The sequence below is a fragment of the Trichosurus vulpecula genome, chromosome 7 (assembly GCF_011100635.1).
Source record: "Trichosurus vulpecula isolate mTriVul1 chromosome 7, mTriVul1.pri, whole genome shotgun sequence".
Taxonomy (NCBI): domain Eukaryota; kingdom Metazoa; phylum Chordata; class Mammalia; order Diprotodontia; family Phalangeridae; genus Trichosurus; species Trichosurus vulpecula.
The window spans coordinates 262,083,507-262,111,471 of record NC_050579.1 but is presented as its reverse complement, the minus strand read 5'-3'; the positions used below and the strand labels follow the sequence as shown (position 1 = coordinate 262,111,471).

At 46.1% G+C, this 27,965-nt stretch overlaps 3 protein-coding genes across 3 annotated transcripts; 2 read left to right on the top strand and 1 right to left on the bottom strand.

Annotated features, from left to right (window-relative positions):
* Positions 1-1,349: 1,349 nt before the first annotated feature.
* Positions 1,350-10,966, bottom strand: PLOD3 (procollagen-lysine,2-oxoglutarate 5-dioxygenase 3). Its single transcript, XM_036765951.1, has 19 exons — positions 10,518-10,966; positions 10,056-10,147; positions 9,803-9,939; positions 8,839-9,002; positions 8,449-8,561; positions 8,154-8,217; positions 7,813-7,910; positions 7,174-7,275; positions 6,654-6,782; positions 6,228-6,349; positions 5,703-5,807; positions 5,431-5,556; positions 4,688-4,829; positions 4,483-4,596; positions 4,190-4,258; positions 3,707-3,811; positions 3,202-3,348; positions 2,203-2,328; positions 1,350-1,814 (listed from the first exon to the last, which is right to left on the bottom strand). The coding sequence occupies exons 1-19, from the start codon at positions 10,696-10,698 to the stop codon at positions 1,659-1,661; spliced, it is 2,292 nt and encodes a 763-aa protein (XP_036621846.1). The 5' UTR covers positions 10,699-10,966; the 3' UTR covers positions 1,350-1,658.
* A 1,805-nt stretch (positions 10,967-12,771) lies between these two features.
* ZNHIT1 (zinc finger HIT-type containing 1) lies at positions 12,772-16,227 on the top strand. The gene is made up of 5 exons (XM_036765960.1): positions 12,772-12,886; positions 12,997-13,167; positions 14,902-14,981; positions 15,115-15,284; positions 15,561-16,227. Exons 1-5 carry the CDS (start codon positions 12,865-12,867, stop codon positions 15,580-15,582), a joined length of 465 nt encoding a protein of 154 aa, XP_036621855.1. The 5' UTR covers positions 12,772-12,864; the 3' UTR covers positions 15,583-16,227.
* A 6,456-nt stretch (positions 16,228-22,683) lies between these two features.
* On the top strand, positions 22,684-23,729 carry LOC118855916 (ER membrane protein complex subunit 3-like). The gene is given in 2 exon segments (XM_036765956.1): positions 22,684-23,013; positions 23,016-23,729. Coding segments are annotated over 2 exon segments (780 nt in total). The 5' UTR covers positions 22,684-22,808; the 3' UTR covers positions 23,591-23,729.
* The last annotated feature ends 4,236 nt before the right edge of the window (positions 23,730-27,965 follow it).

The window sequence follows — 27,965 nt, the reverse complement described above, 5'->3', positions numbered from 1 at the left end:
TTTATAGTCTTTGGCAAGACCATAAAGAATAGAATAGAGTGGAGGCCGGGAAGCCATTGACAGTAATTATTGCAATAGCAATGATCCCATTAGATGATACTGCAGGCCTGTATCAGTGTGGTGGAGTGGAAAAGAGGACAAAATGGAAATGCCGTCAAGACCAACAAGGACTGAGAGAAGGCTCCAAGTTTTGTGACTGTTTGAACGATTGGTGATGCAGGTGACAAGTGTTAGGGAAGTCAGGGGAGACTTCCAGGTCATGTGAGCCCCAAGATCGTGGACTAGGCATTTTCTCTGATCCCCATAACCTCTTAAATCTCCCCAAAATATAAATTATGTGTCAAAGATAAAGCTGTCTCCAAGACACCCAGAATTGAAGAGGTTAAAAAAAAAACAACCTATGAACTGAAGCTCACCGAGCAGATCTCACTCAGCACCTGTCCACCAGGTCCCATGTGACTATCAATGAGGCTACACTGGCAGACCCCAGGACACGACACAGGCTTACATCAAAACACACCCTTGTACCCTGGTTGTCCCTACTTCTTTGCAGTGCCATGGAGACCCTGACTCCAAGCTGCTGAAGTCTGCTCAGGCCTTGACAGTCAGGAGCAAAATCCTTCTGGGGGCTGAAACCCAAAAGCACCAATGCTGCAGTGCTCTGAATTGCTGGTGCTGGGCCAGATATCTGAGGAACAGGGAGACTGGGACAGCTCATCAGGACAGAACACCATGGGTGTGGGGGGACTGTGTGGCACTCCACCAAGCCTGAGGGAAAGAGCGGAGCATCTGGCTGGAGCCAGTTTTGACCACTTTAAAAGTCATTTAGAGTACAGATCTAAAGCATGAATTATCCAGTGTGGGAGGAGGTTAAGATACTTTGAGATTCAGCCCCCACAGGAAATCACAACCAGAGGAGGAGGGAGTCAGAAAGTGAATGGTAGGAAAAATAATCTCTTTTTCCAAAGCTGCTTCAGGCCTTCCCTCTTTTTCTCTCCTCTGTCCACTTCCCCTTGGTGAATATCAGTCTCCTTGTATTCAGTGATGTGTGGGGAGAATGGGAAGTCAATAAGGGATAGAAACCAAAGTGTATCATGGATTTAAAGCTAGAAGGGACTTTGGTGTCAACTAGTTCAGCCCCCCCATTTCGCAGATAAGGAACCTGAAACTTAGAGATTTAAATATGTTCAAGGATGCACCGTGAGTAGTAGAGTCAGGATTTGGATATAAGTCCCTGTACTCCAATTCAATGCTCTTTCCACTACCCCAAATGAGGACAGAGGTACAAGAATGGGACACTCTTCCCAGGATGGGTGCATGGTTGTAGGATAAACATATGGACACAAAGGTTACAAATCCTCCTTTATTCAATAACTTATCACACAGGGAACCTCTCCCAAACACACCGCCACTCTACCATTTGTGGCTGAGGGTAGGGAAAGGAAGGACAGGAGTTCCAAGGGCTACCTGAGAGGGCCATGTCAAGGAAAGGTAGACAGACACACACTGAACTGACAGACAGGTGCACAATAAATACACATCATGGGGCAGAACTCAGAGAAATTCTTCTGTCCCCTTCCCCTAGCAATGAGGAAGGGGGCTGGACCTAGGGCCCAAGAAGGCACAGTGGTGATGGGAAAAAGGAAAGTAGTTAACTGTCAGGGATCCACAAAAGACACCATAATGTATCGTGTGCCTTTTGTAGTGGGTAGTCCTTCATGGTAGTGGGTGAGGCGGCCAGGATGCAGAAGCCCCCAGCCTTTTCTTGGAGATGAGACAATGCAGTCATATCGCAGGAATCGGCAGCCTCCTCCCTAAATGAGGAGAAAACCCAGGAAGACAAGATATCATGGCAGATAAATTCAGATCCTCAAGAGCTAAAGCTGGGATAGGGGTGCAGACTTAGATTAATAAGAGACAGAAGTAAGAAGAGGAAGAGGAAGAAGTTATAAGAGAGACTTAAACAAAGAGAAAATAAGGGAGTGTGTGTGTTTACCAAAGAAAGAGAAATGGGAGACAAAAGGAGAGGTGAACATGTATATGAGATGAGAAACTCTGGGGATTTTTTTTTTTTGGACATCTTATTTTTCAGTCCTGGGGCCAATGATATCTCAGAAAGCAGTAGGAAGAGGGTCATTTCATTTGGTTCCCAAAAAAAGGAAAGGGATATCACATGGGGAGGGGACAGGTACCCCTGCTCACCTCATAGTCAAGACCCTTGCTATTGAGTGCAATGTTGAGAGTGAAAGTAGAAGAATCATGATGTGGCCGCAAGGATGGCTGCTCATCTGGCCGGTACCGGACCACAAAGTTCATCACTGCTCGGGTCTGGGGGAAGATAGAAAAGGATCATGGCCTGGGGTCTGGGATGATCCCACAGAATCAGGACAGGAGGATCACTGAGATGGACTTGGGAAGGACAAGGGAAAGTCCTAGGGTCCTCAACTAGCCCCTCTACCTTTCCTTTGAGCTCTACAGCTACAATCCCACGACAAGGGGGCTGAAGCTGGAGAGTGCCTCTGGGAGGCATCAGGCAGGCACTATTCTTGCCAGTGCTCAACGGGAACCAAAGTTAGTATCCTGAGGCTTATGCTAAAATAGTGGAATGTAGACCATTCCTCCTCATCAGGCAATGCTACTCCCCTGGCTCTAATCCATCTCTCAGGTGTGTAAAGGACCATTCTGTGGCAGTTCTTCCCTTTCTTGGGACTCCTGATGGGCAGTGTAGTCAGACCTCATCTGTAGACACAAGTTAGGGATGGATCTAGTGCGGCAGGTACAGTGGACAAAGTCCTGGACCTGTTATCAGAAGAACTGGGAGTCCTGGCTCTGCCACTTGCCTTTTATGCGGTCCTAGACAAGCCACCTCTCTGAGCCTCAGTTTCTTTATCCATAAAATTGGGATAATACCTGTCCTACCTACCTTAGGACTCTTGTGAGCACCAGATGAGATCTGGATACATGAGTTATCTGTAACTGCCGAGTACTATGTGAATATGAACATAAATTACTTGTTTTCTTAATTCCCTCCCCACCAATCCCCGGAGAAGGACCTAAAATCAGAAATTACAGTCCCAAAAGGAAAGACCTCAGAAGCTCACAGGGATCATGCAGGGAAAGGCAGGGTTGATATTGAGATCTGATGGGGTGGGGGGGAGGCTGTGAAGAGAAGTAGTTCCATGTCCCCTTGCACCATCCAACCTTTGTGTGGTACCCTGGGAATAGGTTCTCTGTCATGGGTCCCACATAGGTTCTCAGGAATTGCAGCCATTCATCCTCATAACCCAGCTGCTTCATATGAATGTCTACAGTCGGCACATTCTCATATCCTCCTGCCAGCCTGGAGTCCTAAAGGGGAGAGTTTGGGCACACAAAGGTTGAGTCATCTCTGCTCTCTCCTGGAAATACCCTTTCCCCAAGAGTTTCTTAAGCCCTTATTGCCACCCCTCTCCCACATTGACCCCACATCGCCTAGCCCCTGCCTGGAGTCCGATGTCCCCCTTTATCTCCTGGGTTTGTAGTCCTACGTCCCCCTTCCTCTCTTTTATCCCCTTCCCCCGCCTTCTCACTCATTCCCAAATCATCCCTAATCCTACCTTCCCTGGTCTTTTCCCTAGGATTCCTTCATTTTCTCTACCTCTCCTTTCCAGAATACCCAACTGTCCCATCTCCTGACTTTCTCCTTCTCCAAGTCACCCCATCCTACCTCATGCTTTCCCCCAGACCACTGGCCAAAATTCTCCATCTCTTCTACCAGTTCATCACACATCTGCTCCGACAACAATGGAAACCAGTACACATCTGGACATGGCTAAAGAGGCAGGGTTGGGGGAGGGAAAGGAAAGAACACAGAGCTCTAGAATCCTGATGATTAGACAGAGGAGAAGGACCTGGGCTGAGTGACTCATTTTTGATCTGGTAAAGTTGGTGGGGAAACAAAAGAAGAGGTAAGGGCCAGAATGGGGGGTGAGGTGGGTGATAAGGTAGAGAGGAAGACGCAGTGATAAGGACTAAGAGAACAAAGTGACAAGGATCAGAGGATGAGACAGGGCAAGGTGTGTGTGTGTGTGTGTGTGTGTGTGTGTGTGTGTGTGTGTTGGGCTTGAAGGCTATGGTTGGGATACTCCCTAGGGTATGGGGAGAAAGTCTATGTTTGGGTGATTGGGGATATTCCCTTAGAGGGGCTTACTTGTTCTACCACACCATCTCCATCAAGTGCCCAACTGTAGTTCTCATGAATGTATTGCTCTTGCCAGTCCTACAAGTACATTGTGGAGGAGACACCAGTGATTACCCCCCTTCCCCCCAGTCCCAATAGGCTACCACTCTAATATCAGACACCTCAAGACTGCTTCATTCTTTCACCTTCCTCTGAGCAAGGGCAGGTGGTTATTCCCCTGAAAGATGGGACTTCGGGAGACAGCCTGAAAGGCAACTATTCAGGCAGCAAGAACTGGGTCCAAGGAGGGGCCCCTTCCTCACCAGAGGGTTGTCGAAGATCTGCCAGAGGTCAGGGTACAGGTGGTCTGTTCTGTACCGGGATGTGGACAAAAGTCGCCCAAATTCCTCCTGGTTACTGAGATGGAGGAAGATACCCTAGGGAAGAAGAAAGGTAAAATGAAAAGAATTAGGGAATGGTGCTCCCAGTCTCCACTTGCCCCAGGGACCTAGAGATTGAATTTCATACCTTATCACGGACAGTCTTGCAGAAAGCCATGTCAGGATCACTCTCACTCTGTGAGAACACTTCTCTCTGGGGCAGCTCGTCCCGGAGAGTCTTCCCCTTAATCAAATAGGCCTGGGATATATAGGGTACATTCCATACACCCCTGTATATGTGTTGAAGAGAGCAAAGTTAGAATAATAATAAAGCTTGTACAGTGTTTTGTAGTTACAGAGTATTCTACATGTATTATTTTATTTGATAGCTCATTTCCATATTACTTGGGAGTTTACTTTCCTCACAGTCCTATAGGATAGATAATACAAATATCTCCATTGTACAGAAGAGGAAACTGAGGCTTAAGCTACCCAATTCCCTCAAAGTCCTAGCTGATGCTACCCAGGTCCACAGAGAGCCCTCCAACCCCTGAGGATGCACCTACTTATCCATCCCAGGGCCACAGAGGGACCAACACAGCTTTATCCTTTGTATTCCTCAACAGGGTCTGCCTTGGCCTGCTTCCTGCTTCCCCAAACCCTGCTCCTCTGAGCTATAAACCACAAAGATGAACTGTCAATGGGAATATGTCTGGGAGACTGGCTATTGTAGTAGTTCAGGGGAGAGGAAGTCAATAAACGTTTATTAAGCACCTGCTGTGTACTCAGTGGTGATAAGGGCCTGAACTAGGGTAGTTGCAGTGTCAATGTTGAGAAGGGGATGGGTAGTGGAAGGTAAGGCAGCGATTCCCATAAAGGAAAAAGACTCACACTCGTTTCCTCTGCACCAGCTCCACATAATCCTCAGATCGAGCATAGTACTCCTCAGGACTCAGTGCCCCCCAGAAATTAGACCAGAGTTTCCCATGTCGAGACAGCATAGGAGCTATCACCTTCCTGGAGGGAAAGGGAAAAGGGAGAGTGAGGTGAGAACTAGGATGAGGGGGACCTAGGGTATCCCCTAAGGGTGGACATAAGGGGACTCTTCTTGAGTGGATTTGAGAATCCCTTCAGAGACTTGGGGAGTGACCCAGCTGGGTGACCTGTTCTCCTCAATGAGGTTGCGTAGGGTCTGAGGGTTAGTGATGACGGCATCTGCATCCAGGCTGAAGTAGAATTCACACTCAGAATCCTGACGACAGCTGTCCCTGCAGACAAACAGATGGATTGGTGAGTCCCTAGATGCAAGCCTCCCCTCCTTTCCTCTCACCACCACTTTCAGCTCCAAGAGAAGAGGAGATAAATTAGTTCAACTTGCTACAATAAGATGAATCAAAGACAAAATTCTGGAAAAGATGCTTACTGTGGGGAATGGATAATATAAGGAAAAGCAAGGGCTTCACCTTCCCCAGACACGTCTAGGCATGACCCCACCCAAGCATGGGGATAGTTGGATTGGCTCAAGTATAGGGAGACAGGATGGCACAGGGCAGAGGCGGACAGTATGGAGGCATAAGCATGGCTAGGTTCACCTGTAATTCCGGAGATGGCCAGGATATAGCACTGGGATGATTAAGTAGGTATCAATGCGGCTGAACTGTCCCCTTCCCCACTCCAAGTCTACTCACATGGCCATGTCCCGGGCCTGGGCTGGAGTCAGAGCTTCCTCCGGTCCAACAAGCTTCACAGCAGAGAAATGGTCCTGGAGCTGAGGCCAAGCAGCTGCAATATGGGGTTCGTGATGGACCTCCTAGGGTTGAGAAGAAGGGAAAGACAGACAAAGATTGGGTAATAAGGGGCAAGATAAATGGGGAGATCAGAGGAAATTCAAGATTGGAGTGGTGGTGAGGAGAGGACAAGGGAAAAAGTTTAGAAGTCAGGAAGTCAGGGCCGCTAAAAGAGGCAAGACTTAAATGAGGGCTTTCTTTGAAATTGACAAGCATTACTGGGGCTCTGGGATACAAATCTAAAAGCAAAACAGTCCTGGTCCTCCAGAAGCTTATGTTCTACTAGGGTTAAGTGGGGAGGTGATAAGGAGGATGAGTTTATCTCACATTATTATGCAGGAAGAGTGTAATCCGATCAGGTGGATAGTCAAGGAATAGCAACCTCTGCAGGAATCGTGGCAGGAACGGGGTTGGCTGTTCCACAAATACAGACAGAAGCACTCTGGGGAAAGGCCGCTGTAGAGGGAGCCCACAAGGAAGACCGTCACTTGGAAGCCTGTCACTCCCACCCCCCTCCAGAGGCAGACACTATCGCCCTGATGATACCCACGAATATTCACCAACCTGAAGTCCCAGGGTGAGGGGGAAGTTACCTAAGGGGAAGAGACCAAAACCCCACGCTCTCTAGCAATAGCCCCTTAACAAGCAAAGCCAACAGAAATGGGTTGGGGAAAACCCAGACACTCTTTCTCCACTCTGTCCTCCCCAAGAGCTCCCTCTGACCCACTAACACCTAGCACGATGCTTTGAACACTGTTAATGTTTGTTACATTAGACTAAATCCTACCTAACTCCTCTGCACCATTTCATTTCCCCCTTCCCTTTCTCATCCTTACAATATCCTCACCTGCAGCTCCTCTAGGTCTATCTGGTCACGGTCACAGAACCCGCAGCCTCCCTCTGGGGTCCAGCCATTAGGGATGTAGTTTCCCAAGTAATTCAACTGGAGCTATTAGGGGGAGAAAAGCAGGTGAAAATCTGAGTCCAGGAAGCTAAAGCGGTCAGGAATTTCACAGAAGAGGGCACAAATTGGTGGGGAAAGGCATTAACAAGGGGAATTAGAGAGACATTGCAGTCTCCTCATCTGTCTCATCTGTTCTATTGAAGCTAGGTGGCACAGTGGATAGAGCACTGGACTTAAAGTCTGGAAGACTTGAATTTGAATCCTGCCTCACCTAAATTCTAGCCATGTGACTCTGGCCAAATCATTTAACCTCTGAAGCCTCATTTACTTCATCAATAAAATGGGTTGAATAATACCACCAATCTCACAGGGTTATTGTGAGGATCGAATGAGATAATATATCCAAAGAGTTCTGCAAACCTTAGAGCACAATGTAAATGTTAGCTATGGTTTATTATTATTATTATTATCATGACAAGAGTCACCATGCAAGCACCCAAGTTACAGGGGTACTGTAATCCCTGGGACACAGGGGTTCCTTAAGGATGTTAACAAGTCCATGAGATTGGGGGGGGAAGGTACCTTGGTGGGTCCATTGCCATGGATCACGACAGGGAGTGTATCATAGGCCACATTCCGAATACGAACCTGATTCCGGTCAAACTTTAATACCACCTCATCTAGAGGGAAGAAGGAAGTCAAGCTTTATGCTTCCCATCCCCAGGGTCCATAGTACTACAGACATGAATAAATTTTTGTTCCCCAAAAGTCAGATTCTTCAGGGGAGGGACCTCAGTGTCAACACAGTTACATGAAGTACTCCTCCTAAGTCTGGGATTTTCCCAACATCAGGCAACCCAATTGCCCATGAGAACCTCCCAACCATTCATCAACTTTAGTTGCTCCCTCTTCAACTCCCTGACCTATGGCTCCATTGAGATTCTGAAAGATTCGAGATTTGTGATCCAAAGCCAGGCCAAGTTTTTCCTAGAGGGGTCAAGATAGGGAATGTTAATTGAAGGAATCCCCCCACCCAACTTCTTTCTTCCCATATTTCTTTCATACCCCCCAACACTGCTTTCCATCTTCCCAGCCTCCCAGATTTTTCTCCAGCTACATTACTTTCCCTTTCCCTCCACCAGTGAGTTCCAACCCCCCACCCCAGGAGATAACCCTTTTCTAGGTGTTTCAGACTTCTTCCCAATCCCCTCTCCTCACTCTAAGTCTGGAGTCCAGGTAGAGCCGAGTGTAGAACAACTGGTCATCATCATCATCCTTGTATTTCCACTGACGAACAATATGATGGATAGTGGGGGCAAAGCCAATGAACCCTGTCCAGGTGGGGCAAACTTTGGAACCCAGGTGTTCAACTCCTGATAGACCAGGTATATAACTCCCTTCCCCCTAGTTCTCTATGCCAAGTCTTATCTCTAGGATTCCTAGGGGCCCAGGAGTTTGCCTTCCCTATTCCACAACTTCCTGTCTCAGACCAGGTGTCCAGCCCAATCCCACCCCATCCCGTATTATCTGTCCTTCATTCCAACCCTGAAATTGACCTAGCCCCAGTCACCAAAGTGGCGCAGCTGCCCGGCTCCCCTGCACACTTACCTCCAGAATTGAGGAAACGCTTTCCATTTCCCACAGTGGGGTACTTCTCTGCTAGCCCCCACTCTGGCCAGCAGAAACTCTCAGCTGAAAAGAGCAAGCGGCTGCCACTCTGAAGAAATTTCCACAGCAATTCTTTGGGGCTCCCAGCTAGAAGTACATCATAGCTGTGTGGAGGAAGAGGAGAGCATCTTACTAGAAACACAGCCTTCTCACTCCCTACTTGCTACTTCTGCTCACACATTTGGTGCATACATAGGAAAGACTGTTGGATTTGAAGTCAGAGAACCATCCCTGTAGCCTTCTTGCCCCAAGACATCCCTCTGCACTCAAGAGCCCCCTTCTCCCAATGGTGAGTTCCTCCCGGAACCTCTATTTGGAGGAAGTGCCCTGTGAACCATCACCTTCTCACCCTAGAAGTTCCCTCACTTCCTGTGGTCTTCTTACCCTGGAACATTCCTCTGCCCCTGTGGCCTCCTTCTCCAATTGGTGAGTTCCTCTCAGAACCTCCATTTTGAGAAAGGGCCCAAGACAGTCATTCTTCATGCCTCTCCTGGCTGTGCTTCTGATTTTCTGGACTTTGCCACCATACTTTCCTCCCTCCTCTTCTTATGTGTTATCTTCCCCAATTAGAGATATAAGCTTCTTGAGAGCAAGAATTTTCTTTTTTTTTGCTTGTATTTTTGTACCCAGTAGTTAACGTGGCAGGTACATTTACAAGTGCTTAGTAGATGCTCATTGACTTGACAAGAACTTAAATCTTGCTTCTGTGACCCCTTTTTTATCATGACCCCTTTGGGTCTCACTTTGCACATCTGAAAAATGATAGGTTTGGATGACCTCTACCATCTCCTTCCAGCTCTAAATCTATGATCTCGTGATCTTGAGCCTTCACTCATTCAGGTCTCTCCCAAAGATCTTTCCCTTTCCCCACCCCCAACTCTATCAATCATTCCCAGCCCTCTACCTGTCCACAAACATGATGACCATGTCCTTTCTTTCTGCATATTTCTCCATCTCCTTCTTCAGCCATCGAACCTTCTGACCCCCTCCAACTGTTCGAGCCACATCTCCTCCTCTCCATTCTTCTCCTAGGCCCAGTGTCTGTGGGAGGGAGAGAGAATGCCAGGAAGAAGGGACGTCTTAGCCAAACAAACCCTGCTCCCCTTGAGGACCCAGCACACATTCCTAACTCCCCCGCCCACCTAGAGGTTCCTCACCTGAACGGTGTAATTGAAAAACTTTGCAGACTGCAGGAATCTCAGATATCCTTCTGTCTCCTCTGTGGCAGCGGTGATTACCAGTAGTTTATCTGAAATGGTGACCGGTGAACAAGGAAACCCCCCCCCCCCCCAAACAATATTCCTAGCCCTGAGGAAGAGTAAGAATACCATATGGGGGAGGGGAGCTAAGGGAAGAGAGACATAACCAGAGCAAAAAAAGGGGGGGGGGGCGGGGAGGGCAATGTGCTTGTTGCCCCCTTTCGGATAAAAATAGAAGCCAGAGAAACTGAGTCGGGACTTTGCTTCTCAAACTTCCCACTCCTTTCCACCACCCTGCGGGCTACAGATGGAGGACTATGGGGGCCGTGGCCCGCTCTCCACCTTAAACTCTATCCCAAACCCAGCAAACTTCTTCCAGGTCCCGGGCTACGGCCCCTTCCGCACTCCGCCGCCACTAACCAGGATTGACTCTCTCGCCGCCGCTGTGGCTGGCGCCAGCATCCGCTACCGAAGCTTTCGCAGAGCCCGAGGCGCCTGAGGGTCCCAGCAGCTGCAACAATAGCAGCAGCAGCAGCGGAGGTGACAGTCCCAGCTGAAGCCGGAGCCCGAGCCGGAGGCGAAGCGAACCTGGGGAGCTCATGGCTGGGCGTGGACAGTGACACTGACCAGGCCAGACACCGGCTGGCGCGCCGGCCTGGGCTGCGGAGGAGTTGGCTCTAGAGATCCCAGATCGAGAGAAGGAGCATCGGAGAAGGGAAAGGTCTGGGGGTAGCCTCGGGGAGAGAGAAGGTGGTGTTCAGAAAGACCTGGAAAAAAAAAAAAAAGACGTAACCCGAGGCGACGGAAACTGAAATCCAACTCTGAGACAAGGCGGGGATTGTGCTAGGGCTAGCAGACGCTTTACTGGGGGCACGTCTAGGGAAGTGGGCAGGGAAAATTAGGAAGAGTAGGGCGGGGAGGGGGGAAGGGAGAGAATTTGGGAGAATAGGAGGTGGGGAGAGGGGTTTAGGAAGAAACTGGAGAATAAAGGTGGCAAAGGTTTAGGGAAAGTGAGACTGGACGATTGAGGCGAATTGAGGAAAGAAATTACAGGGAGTAGAGGGGATTGTAGATTTTAGAAGGGCAGGGGAGTCAGGAGACCTGGGTACCAGTCCAGACTCTGCCACTAATTACCTGTGTGACCTTAGAAAAGTTCCTTCCCCATCTCTAGTTCTCAGTTTCTTCACCTTTAAAAAGACTAGATGGAGAACCCCTCCAGCCCTAATATACATACCTACCACGAGTCTTTGGAGAAAGGAGGGTATAGATAAAGGAATAGAAAGGAGAAGGTAAACTTGGAGTATGGAGTGATGGAGGTGAGAACGCTTGGGACTGGGAAGAAGGAAAGGGGCGCCGGGAGGAGAGGTGGTTGGGACGAGGAAGACAGGCTGTAGGCTAAAGAGAGGGGGTACTGAAGTGTATGATACAAAGCTAGAAGCAACCCATTTATTTATCGATAGATAAGAAAACAGGTGCAAAAACGTTAGATGAGTCGCCCAAAGACACACAAAGCACCGAAAAAGGATAAGGATTAGAATTACCCTGGGCAGCCCTCAGAGAGGAAATTTCCCAGGGCCTCTCCCCTCTACTTCCTGAGAGACAAATCACAGATGAAAATTATCATCATAATCTGGATCCGACCTATCTTGGCAGATTTTCATTACTCACACACACAACCTACGTGGCCCACTTGTTCCCCATAAATTATACTCTATCACTCATTTCTCTGTGTTTGCAAAAGTTGTTCCCCGGGGCCTAGAATGCTCTCCCTACTTCCCTCCACTTCTTAGAATCCCTAGTTTCCTTCAAGGCTCCGTTCAAGTGCCTTCTTCAAGAAGTCTTTCCTGATTCCCCCATTTGTTAATGTCCCTTTTCCCAATCACTATGTATTTTTTTTTATTTTATTGATGCGTTTTGCTTTTACTCACAGATTACTCCATTCCATAAGAGGTCTCTTGTAACCAGGTAAAATTGTTAAATAAACCTATTAATGGTGACCTTATCTGAAAGTGGCACACAACATTTCACAGATAAAACACCCCTTCTCTATTTTTTAATAATTAACAGAAAGCGATTTTTTTCTCCCGACACGCCACCCTATGGGGAAAAAAAGAAGAAAAATTCGTTGTTACAAATATGCATGGGAAGAAAAACAAATTCTCTGTATGACCGTATGTAAGTACTGTATATGCATATACATGTATATGTATAGATGCAGATGTACATGTCTCATTCTGCACCCTAAATTTATTAGCTCTCTGTCACTGATAGTGGGTTTCGTTTCTGGTCCTCCAGAATTAGGAATTCTCATTGTATGAATGCTCATAGTTCTTAGAGCTTTCAGAGTTGTTTTTATGGTGGGGATAGCGTATAAATTGTTCTAGTTCTGTTCATTTCATTATTATAACAGTCTCCAAAACTTCCAAACCCCAAAAGTCATATTTTTAAATCTGGAAGGGACCCCAGAAGAGATCCAAAGCTTTCATTTTAACATATGGGGAAACTGAGGCGTCGGTGGCACCGGAAGTGACTTGTCTAAGAAACAAAGTGTAAAGCTTCCTTGTCTCCTAGGCAACACGTGGCAGCGGGAGGGCCCAGCGTCTGATTACGCTCAGGTGCCCTTAAGGAAAATGGTGGCCTCGGGAATGTCGTCCTTCCTCTGACGTAAAGAACTTCCGCCGGAAGTAGCTGTGATCATGGCAAACCGCAGCTTCCGGGGGAGCGGCCGCGCCTTCGCCGCCGGTGTTTGGGCGCTGGCTTAGCCACAATGGTGGAGAAGAAAACTTCGGGTGAGTCTGAGCCTCCGCGGCTGGGTCCGCCGGGCCGGGCCGCCCCTCCTCGCCCCACCTCGGGCAGCCGCCCCCCGCGTGACCCCGCTCTCCCCTCTCCCTCCACCCAGTGCGGTCCCAGGACCCCGGGCAGCGGCGCGTGCTGGACCGGGCGGCCCGGCAGCGCCGAATCAACCGGCAGCTGGAGGCCCTGGAGAACGACAACTTCCAGGACGACCCCCACGCCGGCCTTCCCCAGCTAGGCAAGAGGCTGCCGCAGTTCGACGACGACGCCGACACCGGTGAGCCCGGGCGACGGGGGGCTGGGGACCCCGACGGATCGCTGCGGCCCCGGGGCTCGTCACCCTTCGGCGTCCTGGGCCCTGCCCTCGGCCGTGTGGTCGAGCCCCCGAGCCCTCTGCAGATTGTCTTTAAGTGTCTAAAATGCGTAGAATTGCAAAGGAAACCCATGGTGTCGAAATGTAGTTTACATAAATTGTGAAGGTTAGGATTTAGAGCCGGAAGGGAGATCTTATGGACCAGGGGCTTTTTGGAGTCATTCCCTTCTTCCCAACCTCCCCCGCCTTTGGCAGTGTAATAAAGCCCTCAGACCCTTTGCATAATTTTTTTAAATGTATAAAATACATAGGATTACAAAGGAAACTGATTATATTGAAATAAGTGCAGTTATCAACATATATGTGTGTGTGTATAGCCCCAGGTGAAGAACCTCTTCTTTTCCAACCCCCATCCTGCAGAGAAAGAAAATGAAACCCAGAGAGAAGTAGTGGTTTGCCGAAGAATTCCTAAGGAGTAAGTGGAAGAGCCAAAATTCAGACTCAGGTCTTTTGACTCCACATACGGGCTTCTTAATTCATTTCAGTTAAACAAGCCTGTATAGAGTCCCAGGCACTGTGTTAGGGCCTGGTTTTAGAAAGACAAAAGCATATGGGCCCCATCCTTAAGGAATTCACATTCAAGAATATATAGGTATACATATACATAGATACATAAATACAAAATACATGTGAAGTAATTTTCATGTTGGAGGGTACAAATTTAATATGTAGGGTAGTTTAATAAAACAGGTGCTAGAGGACACAATACAAGGGTAGGGAAGAGTGGGATAGAGACCCTGGACAAAGGGAGCTAACATGAGTTTTGGCAACGGGGAGTGGTAGGTAGTAGAGAGCTTTAGCCTAGGCAGCCTTCTATAAGCATGGATTCCTCATGGAGCCATAGGGCACTAGATTGTCACGCCTTTCACAGTAGAAGAGGCAATATTCACTTCATTATCAGTCCCTGAAAAAGAGGTGATATGTGTGATAACAGGGCAGGTATCCAGTCCCTGGTCCTGCCTCATAGTCCACCCAGGGGTAGAGTTCTAGGGTCAGGCTGGTTGTAGAGAGATGAGGCATGTTGGAGGTGCTGTACTCATCCTCAGCCAGGGGATTCCCTCCAGTGCTTCAGAAGTGAAAGGGGCCAAGAGAAAAGAGAAACTAGACAGGATAGTACAAAACAGCTTGAAAGGGAAGGAAAAGCATCTTGATGGAGGATTGTCAGGGGTACTGTCTTGTTAGCCCCGGTGCTGCCATTCACTCCCTTGGTGATTTTGGGCAAGTCACTCTTGTGTGAGCTGATTCGGTTAGCAGAACCCTTGAGATTCTGAATCCCTTGACATGGTTGGAGCCCTCAGTCACGTTTAAATTCATAGACTACCTCTGCTAGTCTTTGTATCTAAGGCAGCGTGGTCATATAGAAAGAACACCGGACTTGGGGCTAGAAGACCTCTCTAAGCTTTGAGGTCTCTTTAGCTTTCAATCCATGACCTGTGACCTCTGCTTTTGACATAATAGGGGAATGAAGTAGATAAAAGGGGAGCTTAAGTGGGAGGGAGAAAAAATTCTATGATTTTCTGAAAGGGGCAGTGTGGAAGTGGGATGGACTGGGGGGACATTAGCCTCGAGATGAGGAAGAGTGTGGAAAGAAGGACGATTGGAAAAGTCCCCAGAATAACTCCTCCCATTCCCCTTCAGGGAAGAAGAAGAAGAAAACTAGAGGAGATCATTTTAAACTACGTTTCCGGAAGAACTTCCAGGCCCTTCTGGAAGAGCAGGTGAGAAGAGGGGGGAGAACTTAGGGGGTAAGAGGTTGGTAAAATAGAAATTATATCAGGGAAGGGGGCAAACTGGAATTGGACAATAAGGAGGTAACTGACGATCCAGGTCCTCACTCCTTTCATTTTCCAGAATTTAAGTGTGACTGAGGGCCCTAACTATCTCACAGCCTGTGCGGGGCCCCCTACCCGGCCCCAGCGCCCTTTCTGTGCAGTGTGTGGCTTCCCTTCTCCTTATACTTGTGTCAGCTGCGGAGCTAGATACTGTACTGTCCGCTGCCTTGGCACACACCAAGAGACTCGGTAAGACTGTACCTCATCCTTCTTCTCCCACAATTTTCCTTTAAGCCAGTCTACTACCGTTTCTCCTAATGTGTTTTGTGCTAGGGAAACCTGAAGATGTTCCCTTTCCCCTTATCCTCATATATACTGTCTAGTCACAATTGCTTGCTATGAAATAACCAAGGTAGATTCACTAATGGGGAAAAAGACCAGACCTCCTTTTCTGTCTCTGTACCCTACCTCCCCACCTTCCCCTGTGCCTTCTCTGTATAACTGATGCCTCAACTCTGTCTCCAGGTGTTTGAAGTGGACAGTGTAAGTCTGTGACCTTTCCCCAAGGAAAGAAAACCCTGCCTTGCTCTCTCCCAGAGGGAAAAGATGAAACTGTTGGGACCTTACAGCTTCCTAGACAGAACTATTCCTCAATCTCTCTTTTTTAAAAAACTTTTTATTTTGTCATTCTGTACCCCACAAATATCATCAAAATCAGCATTTCCACATACACAGAAGTCACAGAATATGGTAATACATAAAATTCTTATATACATTTTGCATTCTTCAAAGGATATAATAAATGCAACATGTTAATTTCAGAGCTGTCCTGCTAGTCTCTCCTTCTGAACCCTCTTCTGTGCATTTTTAAAAGCTGTAGTGACCTTCATTTTTTGACATATCTATTACTAGTTCTCGTCTTCTAAATCCCTCCCATTTAAAAAAAAAAGCAACCTATTATAATAAATAAGCATAATCAAACAAAACAGATCCATACCTTTGCCTTGTCTGAAAAGGCATATCTCTTAATCCTGTTTCTTTTTGAACAAGGAAGATAAGAACTTGGGAAATGAGAGCGCCTTCTCTCAGTCTGCCTCCAGTGCTTCTTTAGATGGGGGAGGTAGTATGGGACTAAATCCACAAAACACTACAGTTCAATCTATGTGTCTCTAATAAAGCCATAAGAAAAAGCCTCGCTGTGTCAAGTTGACATTTTATTTGTTGGGGGTGGGCATGATGGTTGAGGTCCTTCTATTCCTTCTCATCACTCCATCCTCATCCTTCCCCTTTCAGTGTCTGTTTGGTCCTCAGTAGCTCTGCTCTTAACCATCCTCTGTCATGCTCCTGGTTTCTCCTTTAGTGTCTATGCTCTTTCTTTTTACCTAATTTCCAAACACCCTATATGTGCAGATGACTGGGCCTCCTACTGAGGTAAGAGGGAGTGAATGGAGGAAACTGTGCAGAAGAAATTGGAGAGTTTACTGACCCTGCTGTGCCCTTAGGGTTTTCCAGTCAAATGGACAAAAAGACTTGGCCCTTGTAACTAACTCTCAAGCCATTTGGCTCCTGTTACCAGAAGTAATGATGTTTGAAATGTCCAGAAATGGGGTAAAGAGTGCAAAGAATCACACAGGTTTTTTTGTTGTTGTTCAGTCATTTTCAGTCATGCCCAGCTCTTCCTGACCCCATTTGGGGTTTTCTTGGCAAAGACACTGGAGTGGTTTGCCATCTTCTTCTCCAGCTCATTTTACAGATGAAGAAACTGAGGCAAATAGGATTGAACTCCTAGAGTCACACAGCTAGTAAGTCTCTTGAGGCTAGATTTGAACTCGGGAAAATGAGTCTTCCCAACTTCAGGCCCCACACTCTTCCTGCTGCACCACCTAACTGCCCTCACACAGTTTTTAGACCACCCATAAACTCTTAAGTATTGCTATTCTTAACATGAGATTCTTGTCCAGTGGCCGAATATGCTGGAGGAAATGAATTATATCAACCTTGACATTCTCACTGTAAACCAAACCAGAAGAAAGAAAGAAATTTAAGCTAAAAGGTCAAAATCAATTTTTTGAGATACTTGAACATTATATATTGCAGAGCTAATAAGTATTTGTCAAAAGAAAACAATGAAAATTTCTCTTTTTGTACCTCCATTGGTTATTGAGGATGCAGAGGCAGAGATGAATTTGATAAAACCTTCCAAATTAAATCTTCATATGCTCAGACAGTGATTTAATGCAAAAGTGGGAATGGGGGAAATATGTGTGTATACACATACATACATGCATGCACATATGTGCACATCTGTACATGTGTGATATATGTACATGTGTGAATGTAAACGTGGCTTTGGAATAAAGAATGGTAGTCCAGTGATACATAGGTTACACAAAAGCCTCATGCTTTTATAAATCATAAACACTTCGAGAAAAGAATTGATAAATACAGGTTAGAAAAAGTGCCAGTAACCCCACCAAAAAATGAATTAGAAAATATTTTGACAGAAAAAGAGTTGTTACTGATGGAGGAATTACCTCTTGATCAGCCCTTTGTGGTGACCATCAGCTCACTGGATCTAAGATTAAAATTAACTTTAAAAAAGAAAAACATGAGACATATAATCAAAACCACTTAATCTCAAACTATTTAAATAAATAACAACCAAAACTGGGGAGTAGACAGTAGAAATGACATCAATATTGTGGGCTGGTTTAGCTATGGAAAGGCAAAGTCAGGACCACAGCTTGTAAGGATGGTGGTAGCATCAGGGAAAAGGTTTTTAAGTCTAGAGCAGGGCTGTCCAACTTTAGGTTTTATTGAAACAATAGACACTATATTTTGATTTGCCATTTTACTGAGAGCTCTGTGGTAGCGGTAGCAGTAGCGCAGCTTCATTTACTAAAGCATTTATGTAAATTTCTATGCTTGTAGGCGGGCCGCATAAATGGCTCTACAGCCGCATGCGGCCTATGGGTCGCATTTTGGACATCCCTGGTCTAGAGGACATCTAGATATTTGTAGGTAACTGGCCAGGAGTCAATAGATATAGAAGGAAGACGATCCTTGAAGGTGTGTGTGTGTGTGTGCCCATGTGCACATGCTCACACATAATGTTTACATTAGGGACTAGATGACCTCTAGGGTCCCTTCCTGCTCTATAAAGTGTCATTGGGACACAGTCTGGGCATGGGAAAAGTTAGAACAATACCAGGGTTTCTCTGAGCCTGGCCAAAGCTTTAAAAAGCCTAATCTCCATTGACAGGGTGATGCCTCTTCCCCTTCCTACCTGGGTAACCTTTAGCAAGCCAATAACCTTCCTGGGCCCCAGTCTCTTCACCCACAAAGAGACCTCCAAGGTCCTTTCTGTCTTCAAATCTATGAGCCTATGCCTAGTACTGAAGAAGCGCTCACTAAATACTTGTGAAGGCATGTATGTAACAAGGTGTTACCAGGATCACCTTTAGAAGGGAGTCTTCATCTGAGTAAATGAATGAAGCACTAACAAGTACTGAGTTACTCTGTGCTAAAACAATAGGGATCCAAATCGAAGAGCTGACATTCTGATGTCAATCAGTAAACATTAAGTGCTCACTATGTAACAGGCACTGTGGTGAACACCAGGGGCACAAAAAAAGGCAAAAGGCAGGCCCTGCCCTCAGAGCTTACAGTCTAATAGGGGAGGAAACATGCAAAGAACTATGTGCGAACAACTTATATGCAGGATGGATTGGAGATAATTGTCAGAGAGAAGGCACTAAAATTGAGAAGACTTTTAGAGTCTAAAGTTTAGAAGGGATTTTAGCTGAGATTTAAAGGAAGCCAGGAGCCAGAGGAGGAACATTCTAGACATGGGGTACAACCAGTGAAAATACCCAGAGTGTACTTGTTGAAGGAATAGCAAGGAGACTAGTGTCACTGGATTAAAGAGAATTGGGTCGGGCTGGTGGGGAGAGGGGTGGAGTGGGGAGGAGTAGGGTGTAAGAAGACTGGAAAGGTGAGGGAGTGAGCATGTTATGAAGGGCTTTAAAAGGCAAACAAAAGATTTTATAATTGATCTTGGAGGTGACAAGGAGCCATTGGTGTTTATACAGTAGTGGGGGCTGACCTGTGATTTAAGAAGATCACTTTGGCAACTGAGTGAAACTGTGGGGTCCGAAATTGTCCAATCTGCAAGAAAAACCACTGAGGCAGAGCTCCAAGCCAATAGCACTTTATGAAGGGGTCCATGGACCTCAGATCATTCTTATGATCTGAGATGCCCCCTGGTCTCCAGGACCTTGTTTTAATAGAGTTTGGTACCCAGACACTCAGGAGAGGCAAAGTAAAATACATTTGAGAGCCAGAAAGGTATCGACAGGGGGCTATCTCTGCTGACTAACTGATCCTAAGATGGATGGGGTCCTTCTCCTTTTGGGCAAGAGGAGATGGTACTGGAACAAAAACAAATTGGGGGCCTTTCCATATGATGCCAGAGTTTCCCACCCACCCTCGGCTTGGCCATCAGCATTCTTGTGGTTAGGCAAGTGAACTTCATAACTCTGGGGCCCAATGTATAGAACTTGTGGGATCATATCAAATTGATTAATACTGATTGGAATAAATAGGGGTGTAATTTATCATCTATCACAAAAGATGGACTGGGGAGTTGAGAGAGACCTGTAGCAGGCTATTTGAGTAGTCTGGGTGTCAAGTGATGGGAGCCTGCTCCAGGTCGGTGATAGTATCACTGGCAACAGATTAGACAGGGGGAGTAAGTCTGACGACAGCTCAATCTCCAACCTGTGTTACAGGGACGTGGCTAGCATCCTCAAAAGTAATAGGAAAGCCAGGAAAAAGGGTTTGGAGAAGACAACATGTATAGAAGGTTTCAGTTGTATGTCAGATGGGAAAGTCCCATGGTTCTTACTTAGGTGCAATGACAAAACAAGTGTTAATGCTGCTTCTCTAATGTCATTTCTGCCGATAAAATCATATCAGTTTCTGATATCAAAACATTTGATAGTGCCAAGGGCTTTGATGTCAAGAACTCTTTTTTCTGGGTCATTAGCTTATGGCTGCAGCACCTCAGGAGCAGTTGCCAGGCTGCATCTCCACAGGGGCTGTTGAGGGCACTGGGCTGGAAGCATCGCTAATCTCAAAACTCTTGGGTTTAGGGTCCTGGACTGTTTCCTTCAGTAACTAAAGGGAGATAGTGGTCAAGGTGGTGACGATAGCTTGACTTCCCTGACACATGCTGCCTCTTGTTTCTCCCTGCCTTGAGGCTTCAGGTAGGCTGGCTTCCCTGCCGTGGGTGTGGCAGTTAGTTGACAGGGGGTGAGGATGGTTGTCTCTGTCTCCAAAGGAGTTGCTTCCTCAGATGATGCCTATGAGGGCTGGGCAGAAAGCATTTCTGGCAGTTTGTGGGACATGGCTATTCCCAAGGCTCTTGGGCTCAGGGTTCTAGGCTATCTCCCAGGGTCTGAGGGGAATGAAAAAAAGGAAGGCAGGAAACAAATATTTATTAAGCAACTACTATGTGCCAGGTACTGTCCTAAAGCGCTTTGCAAACATCTCATTTGATCCTTACAACAACCCTAGGGAGGGAAGTGTTATTGAAGAAACTGAGGCCAGCAGACTGAAGTGACTTGCCTAGGATCCCACAGTTAGTTAAGTGTCTGAGGGTGGTTTGATTTGCCTAATGCTTCCTGTAGCTCCCTCAGGATTAGGGTGTCAGACCAGTGATCTCTTAAGTTCTCTTCCAATCCTATATCTTGTGATGCCCACAAAACCTGGAAACTGTTTGGAATATTTGTGCATAAAATTGTTGAGCAGAGATAATGGTTGCCCTTTGCTTCTGGGCCAGGAATTGTGAAAACAGGCAAATGAGGGAAAAAGAACTTGGTGGTGTGGAAATTGGATTAGAGGTAAAATAGTAGATTTCAATTGACTGATAGAGATCCCTGCTCTAGGCCTACCTCTATTAAAAAAAAAATCGAAGTCTCAAGTACAACAAACATTTATTAAGAGGGGAAAGGGCAGCTTGAATATAGAAGAGCCTAGATCTCCTGAAAATGCCCCAGAGGGGCTTAAAAAGTCACTCAAAAACAAAATAACAATCTATAGACTCCTTCACTTAGCCCAGGAATCCACAGAGAGACCCCCAGAAACCTTTAAGGACCCTGAGAGAGGATGGGGTAGGCAGCCAGGGGAGTGCTGAGTGAGTCTGCTCAGTACTAGCAGCCTGAACCATCCTGGAGCCTGTGGCTACAGGATCCCGGTTCAAAAGAGATCAGCCCAGGGAGTTGCAGGAGGGTGACCAGAGCCCAGCCTTGGAAGAAAGGCTCTAGACAAAATCCATCCTGAGTAGTCCCTGAAGCTTGTAGTGGGTGCTCAGCAAGGAAGTAGCCCCTGCTCCAGCAGCAGGAGGGGAGGCTTTCAGGAGGGGCCTAATGGAGGAGGAGGTCCCAGAGTCCTGTAGCAAGAAGAGTCCCCAGGCAGACCCCAGCACCAAAGCAACTCCATAGAAAAATTCCAAATACCATGAGGAAATACTTTGGTTTGAGAGACACCTAAGGTAAGTAATACCACAAGTCCAAGTAAAGTAATAAATAAAAATATTTCCTGGACATAGAGGCTATAGGAATGCCTGGAAAAAATGAAACAAAAGATAACAGAATGGAAAAGCTGGGAGGGAAAGAAAAAAACGGTTACCTTAGAACAGGCAGTGGAAAACTTCAGCCAAGACCAAAATGCCTTAAAAATTAGGATGGGTCAGAAAACAATGACTCAGTAAGACAAAGTATATAAAAATAAGGTCAAAAGATTAGGGGAAAAAAAATGTAAGAAATACATCAAAAACAACTGACCTGGAAGATAGTTCAAGGACTATCTGAAGATGATTTTTTTAAAAGTCTGGATACCATATTTTAAGACATTACAAATGAAAACTGCTCAAATCTCTTAGAAGCAAAGTAAAAATAGAAATAGTTAGCTCCTAAAAGAAACCCCAAAATGAAAAATCACAGGAATATCATGACCCAAACCAGAGTATCCAGGTCAAAGAAGAAATACTGCAAGAAGCCATAAAAGTAATCCAAACATCAAGGAGCCACAGTCAGAATCACAAGAGACTTAGTCTGCCCTATGTATGAGAGCAGAGCTTGGAAGACAATATTACAAGAGTCAAGAAATAAAGGCTTATAGCCAAGGATCCTTATTGAGAAAAATTAAGTATATTGCGAGGGGTGGGGACACTTTTTTAATAGAGAATTTCTAAGAATTTCTGAAGAAAAGGCCAGAACTGATTAGACATTTGGAAATGGAAAGATAGGAGCCAGGAAAAACATAATTTAATTGAAAGAAGATGAATTGTTTACATATTAAAATGGGGATAAAAATCAAATGTCTTCTCAGAACCCTATAATATTTATAGTAATAGAGAAAAGTATAAATGACAGAGTTTGTGTTCTGTTTAATGGTCTTGAGAGGACAAAAATGTGAGGCACAGACAACTACCGAAGAAGAAAGGAGGAAAAAGAGAAGGAAAATCATCATAATTGGTACATAAGGGTGGGCGCCGTCACTGTCACTGCGGGCCCGGACGCGGCCCCCGGGACTCTGAGAGGAGGGGTGGGCAGGGCAGGGCAGGGGAGCTGGCTGGCGCAAGGCGCTCGGGGAGGTGAGGAGGACACAGCGGAGGTCGCGACTGCTCGCCCCCAGGGTCCTTGCGGGGAAGGAGGCTCGGAAGCGGCCGGAGTCCCCCGCGGGCATCCCTCCCCAGTCTCCCCGTCCACGATGGCGGAGCCCGAGCTGCTGCTGGACTCCAACATCCGCCTGTGGGTGGTCTTGCCCATAGTCTTCATCACCTTCTTCGTGGGCATGATCCGCCACTACGTGTCCATCCTACTGCAGAGCGATAAGAAGCTCACGCAGGAGCAGGTTTCCGACAGTCAAGTCTTAATTCGAAGTAGAGTCCTCAGGGAAAATGGAAAATACATTCCCAGTCTTTCTTGACGCGAAAGTATTATTTCAACAACCCTGAGGATGGATTTTTCAAAAAAACAAAGAGGAAGGTGGTTCCTCCATCTGCTATGACAGATCCTACCATGCTCACAGATATGATGAAAGGAAATGTAACAAATGTACTTCCTATGATTCTTATTGGTGGATGGATCAACATGACTTTCTCGGGATTTGTAACAACCAAGGTCACATTTCCTCTGACCCTCCGATTTAAACCCATGCTACAGCAAGGAATTGAATTGCTCACTTTAGATGCATCCTGGGTGAGTTCTGCATCCTGGTACTTTCTCAATGTGTTTGGACTTCGAAGCATTTATTCCTTGATTCTGGGCCAAGACAATGCTGCAGACCAGTCTCCAGTGATGCAGGAGCAGATGACAGGAGCAGCGATGGCCATGCCGGCAGACACCAACAAAGCTTTTAAGACTGAGTGGGAAGCTTTGGAGCTCACTGATCATCAGTGGGCACTAGACAATGTTGAAGAAGAGCTTATGGCCCAGGATCTCCACTTTGAAGGCATGTTCAAAAAGGAACTACAGACATCCCTTTTCTGAAGGCTCAGGTGGTGGTTAAACCAATACTGACATCTCCAGCATGCTGCTGGGGGCTCAAAGAAGTCATAAGAGTTTTTTTGTTTGTGTTTGAAAAGCTCAGAATAAAGAGGAGCATGGGCTGGACACCTAAAAAAAAAAATTGGTACATAAGATATGATCATGGAGGAAAGGGTGGAGGAACAGGCATCCCAAGAATCTAACTCTTTTCTGAATTAGATAAAGAATGATTGAACACTGCCCTTCCCCCCTCCCCTACCACACACACACACACACACGCACACACCGATTTTGGTGTAGAAATACATTAAATGCACCAGAAAATAAGAAGAGGCAGGGACAAGGTGTAATATTAATTAAGGTGGGACTTTTTTACTGTTTTCTCTTTTAGCACTTATGAGTCCAGCTTTTGTTTCTTTGATTAAATTAGGAGTCTGATGACCTCCTTGCCTCAAGGGAAAGCCTGGTTTGCATGGGTTTGAGTCCCAGGTTTGTGATGCTTTTAGGTCATTTGGGTGAGTCACATGTGTGACACCCTTTGACCCTGAACAAGATATATAAACCCAGAGGTTGGCATCTTCCCTTGGGGCTCTCAGCTACTGGAAGAGTGACGTGGGACTCCGGGCAGCCTCTTTAAGAGCCCCTGGCTTGCAAATCCAGATGTTGATACTTTCCTGGTAACTATGAAATGTGATCTGGTCTGTTTATATTGTGTATGTGTGTAATTTGTTTGTATTTGCCCTGAAGTTCAGGTTGCTGGCTTTTCCCCCTGAACTAAGTGAATGATATTTGTATGTTGGATTAAAGTAAGATTGTTAACCCTTTAACGTTGCTTTCCTCAGTAAAGCAGATCAAAAGAACCTGTGCTGGCAGCTCTTGTTGCTGGTCTTGTTGGGTCTTGCACCTCAAACAGCAGCTGCTAGCCAGATTGCTGTTACACAAGGGAAGGGTAAAAAGGAGAAAGTAAGAGAGAAGACAGGCTAGACAAGGACATACCTATAAACAAAAACATGTTGGATAGAGGAATGTGAAGTAGGGATTCAAAGGAAAAGTAAAAAATTTAGAACTGGGTAGAATGAAGAGAAGAGCAATAGAGAGAAAACAGGCTATCTCACTTTTTTGTTTTTGTTTTTTTCTGTTTCACTTATAAGATCACGAGTGTCTGGCAAATTCCCTCTTTATCACCACCTTATTCTTTGTAAAGTGGGACAGGAGCAAAGGATACATTACAAGAGGATAGGATGTAGGGAAATAAACAGTCACAACTATAAATGTGAATGTTTGCCCCCAAAACAGAAGAAGACAGCAAAATGGATTAGAAAACAGTCCAACAATACGTTGTTTACAAGAAACACACTTGAAGCACAAAGATTCACAGTTAAAATGAAGGACTAAAGCAAAATCTTCAGCTGAATTCAAAAATGCAATTATGATTTCAGATAATGCTACAGTGTCTATAGGGATTTCCTCCTGGTAGAAAATTGCTAAAGAAAATGTTTATAAATATAATGGAATATCATTGTGCCACAAGAAATGACAAAACAGAGACAGTTTCAGAGGAAACTGAGAAGACATTTGTGAACTAATACAGAAGCAAACTACGCAGAGCTAGAAGAATGGTTTATGCAATTACAACTTTATAAAGAAAAGCAACTGTGAAAGACTTTAGAATTCTGAACAATAGGATGACCAGCAACTGTTCTACAGGACTATAGATGGAACTACATCACCCACTGCCAGGAAATCGACAGACTTAAAATTAAGAATAAGACATACGTTTTTGGACATGGCCAATGTGGGAATTTGTTTTATTTGATAGCGTATATTTGTCATGAGAGCAGCTAAGTGGCACAGTGGATAGAGCACCAAGCCAGGGGTCAAGAAGACCCGAGTTCAAATCCAGCTGCAGACACTAGCTGTGTGACCCTGGGCAAGTCACTTAACCTTGTTTGTCTTAGTTTCCTCATCTGTAAAATGAGCTGGAGGAGGAAATGACAAGCCATTCCTGGTATCTTTACCCAAAAAATCTCAGAGGGGGCTCACAAAGAGTCAGGCATGGCTGAAAATGACTAAACAAAAATTTGTTATCAAGATTTTAGGTTTTTTTTACTCATTGAATGGTAGAAAGTTGGAGGGAGAAAAATAAATGTTTGTAAAAAATGTAAATATAAAAATAGACTCATCACAGTTACACAGAAACAGTTTGAACTCCCTGGATTATTAGGAAGTAAGGCCCCAAAATTCCATTCCTTGGTTCCCCAAACCCTTTCTACAAAGGAGTTGTCTGAACTATCCTGGGAAAAAGAGACTTGCCAGTAGAGAAGGACATGAGCCATTTCCCCAGGACATTTGGAACTCCTGGGAGGGCAGGGAACACTGAGGTCTGGGTGGCTCCATGCAGGGCACAGAGCAAGCAAAGGCCTAAGAGAATAAATAAACATTGGTTAGGTCTGCCTGCAGGCAAGAATCAAGAAGCTCCTGGACCTGAGAGACCTTGTCCTTTGTTGGATGGCATAGCTTCGTTAAGGACACACCTTCTGGCAGGTGGATGATCCAGCAGCCATTGGACCTGAGGAACATGGGGAGCCCCACTGAATCACCTAGTCTTCTGAGCCCTCTGTGGCCAATGGGAGGTTTAACAACCCTGAATCATACTCCCACAGAGGCCCCCAGGACTTAAAGGAACCAGTGATTCCACCCCTTTTGACCCTTCTTGTGGAAGAATAAAAGGAATGCCCAATGAGGGGATGCCCAGGGCTCAGGCCTTGACTATACCTCTTAAGCCATTGGGCCTATGATTATCCAGAACCTTCTGCACTGGGGTCCAGCCCGTAGGGACAACTCCAAGAATGACCTTCCAAATGGATGGGGCCTGTGGAGGGGCCAGTAGCCACCATCCATTTAAGAGCATCTGCTGGCCTAAGAATGTCCCTGAGCTCAAGAAGGTAGGCCAGGAAGGTGGGAGGACAGACAAATCCTGCTACCCTGTCTGCCACCACGTCACAAAGGGCCACTGCCAATATGAAGATCTTTATGTCACCTGCCAAGCAGGAGTTAATGGACTCCTGTGGTAAGACTGTGCCTTCCACTCCCCAGCTTCAGTGGGTCTGCCCAGCACCTGCAGCTGAGGTCTAGGAGGATTAGGAGAGGGAGGAGGGTTAAAAAATGTTTTGTTGATACTTCTGGGTTTTTATACCATTTCTCAGTAACACCTTCCATCCCCAGAGCCCTCCTTTATCAAGCAAAACAAACCATCAAATTGGCTACACCTCACTGTGTAGACCTCACTTCTCACTTGTGGTGATCTGTTTTCCAATCACTAATATGCAATATACACTTTTTTATTCTGGTTCAATGGGAAGGAAGTGCTTGTATACTTTCAAAGCCATATCCCTTCACTCTTTTTTTTTTGGAGGGGTGCAGGCAGGGCAATTGGGGTTAAGTGACTTGCCCAAGGTCACACAGCTAGTAAGTGTCAAGTGTCTGAGGCTGGATTTGAACTCAGGTCCTCCTGACTCCAGGGCTGTCCCCATATCACTTTACTCTGGAGAAAGAAAGAGCAAACCACTCCAGTATCTTTGCCAAGAAAACCCCACAGGGTCACGAAGAGTGAGACATGACTGAAAGACTGAACAACAACAAACAGCAATTCCATGGCTCTCCTGCTAATAAGTAGCTTTTATCATTTAAATCTTAAATTTAAGATAAATCTTAAGAGTAAGATCCAGTATTTGTTCTTGACTCTTTTGGGCCCTGGAATAGTTTGGAAGGACAACCTCTCTATCCACTCTTATCAGCCTTCTCCCATGAACCCCTATTGTTGGGGGTAGGAAATCCAGAGTTAACATTTTGGGGTCTCTTCTGTGTTACAGAACATACACTGAAAGATCAATGTTCCTCTACTCCAGGCTACACCATTTGCACCCTGAGTCCTTGAGCAGCCATGTATATGAATGCCTTCTATGTTACTCCTGGTGCCCTCCAGCCCTTCCTCACTCTCATCTATAGGGGATCTGAGAAATATCCCTTGACATCTCATGGGTTTATTCACTTCCTCTTGCCACAGTCTCAGTCATTCTGAGCGTGATACAGTTGGTCCCATTCCATATAGTGAGACACTATCCTTTTTCACCTACCTCTGCCCTACTCCTTTCTGTCCCACTCTCCTATAACAAATCATTTGTATTCTGTGAATCTCCACCTAGCACGGGATCTCTATCTATATCTCTTGTGCTGTGAAATATCCTATCTCACATTAGAGTGAAATGTGGCTCACACTGTGGTTGAAGTTGAGAGAGAGTGATGCCAGCAGACAGGGTAATCAGATAGCCAGATGAGGCAGTGTACCACCCAGTAGCAAGGGACCTGGTGGCATATG

What these genes read in the sequence shown, in the direction of transcription:
- ZNHIT1 (XM_036765960.1), top strand. Translation starts at nt 12,865, where the DNA reads ATGGTGGAGAAGAAAACTTCGG. An exon ending in AGGCCCTTCTGGAAGAGCAG is followed by an intron (nt 14,982 to 15,114) that starts GTGAGAAGAGGG and finishes TTCATTTTCCAG; the next exon opens with AATTTAAGTGTGACTGAGGG. An exon ending in GGCACACACCAAGAGACTCG is followed by an intron (nt 15,285 to 15,560) that starts GTAAGACTGTAC and finishes CTCTGTCTCCAG; the next exon opens with GTGTTTGAAGTGGACAGTGT.
- PLOD3 (XM_036765951.1), bottom strand. Translation starts at nt 10,698, where the DNA reads ATGAGCTCCCCAGGTTCGCTTCGCCTCCGGCTCGGGCTCCGGCTTCAG. An exon ending in GAATCTCAATGGAGCCATAG is followed by an intron (nt 7,911 to 8,153) that starts GTCAGGGAGTTG and finishes TCTTCCCTCTAG; the next exon opens with ATGAGGTGGTATTAAAGTTT. An exon ending in GCAAGGGTCTTGACTATGAG is followed by an intron (nt 1,815 to 2,202) that starts GTGAGCAGGGGT and finishes CTCCTCATTTAG; the next exon opens with GGAGGAGGCTGCCGATTCCT.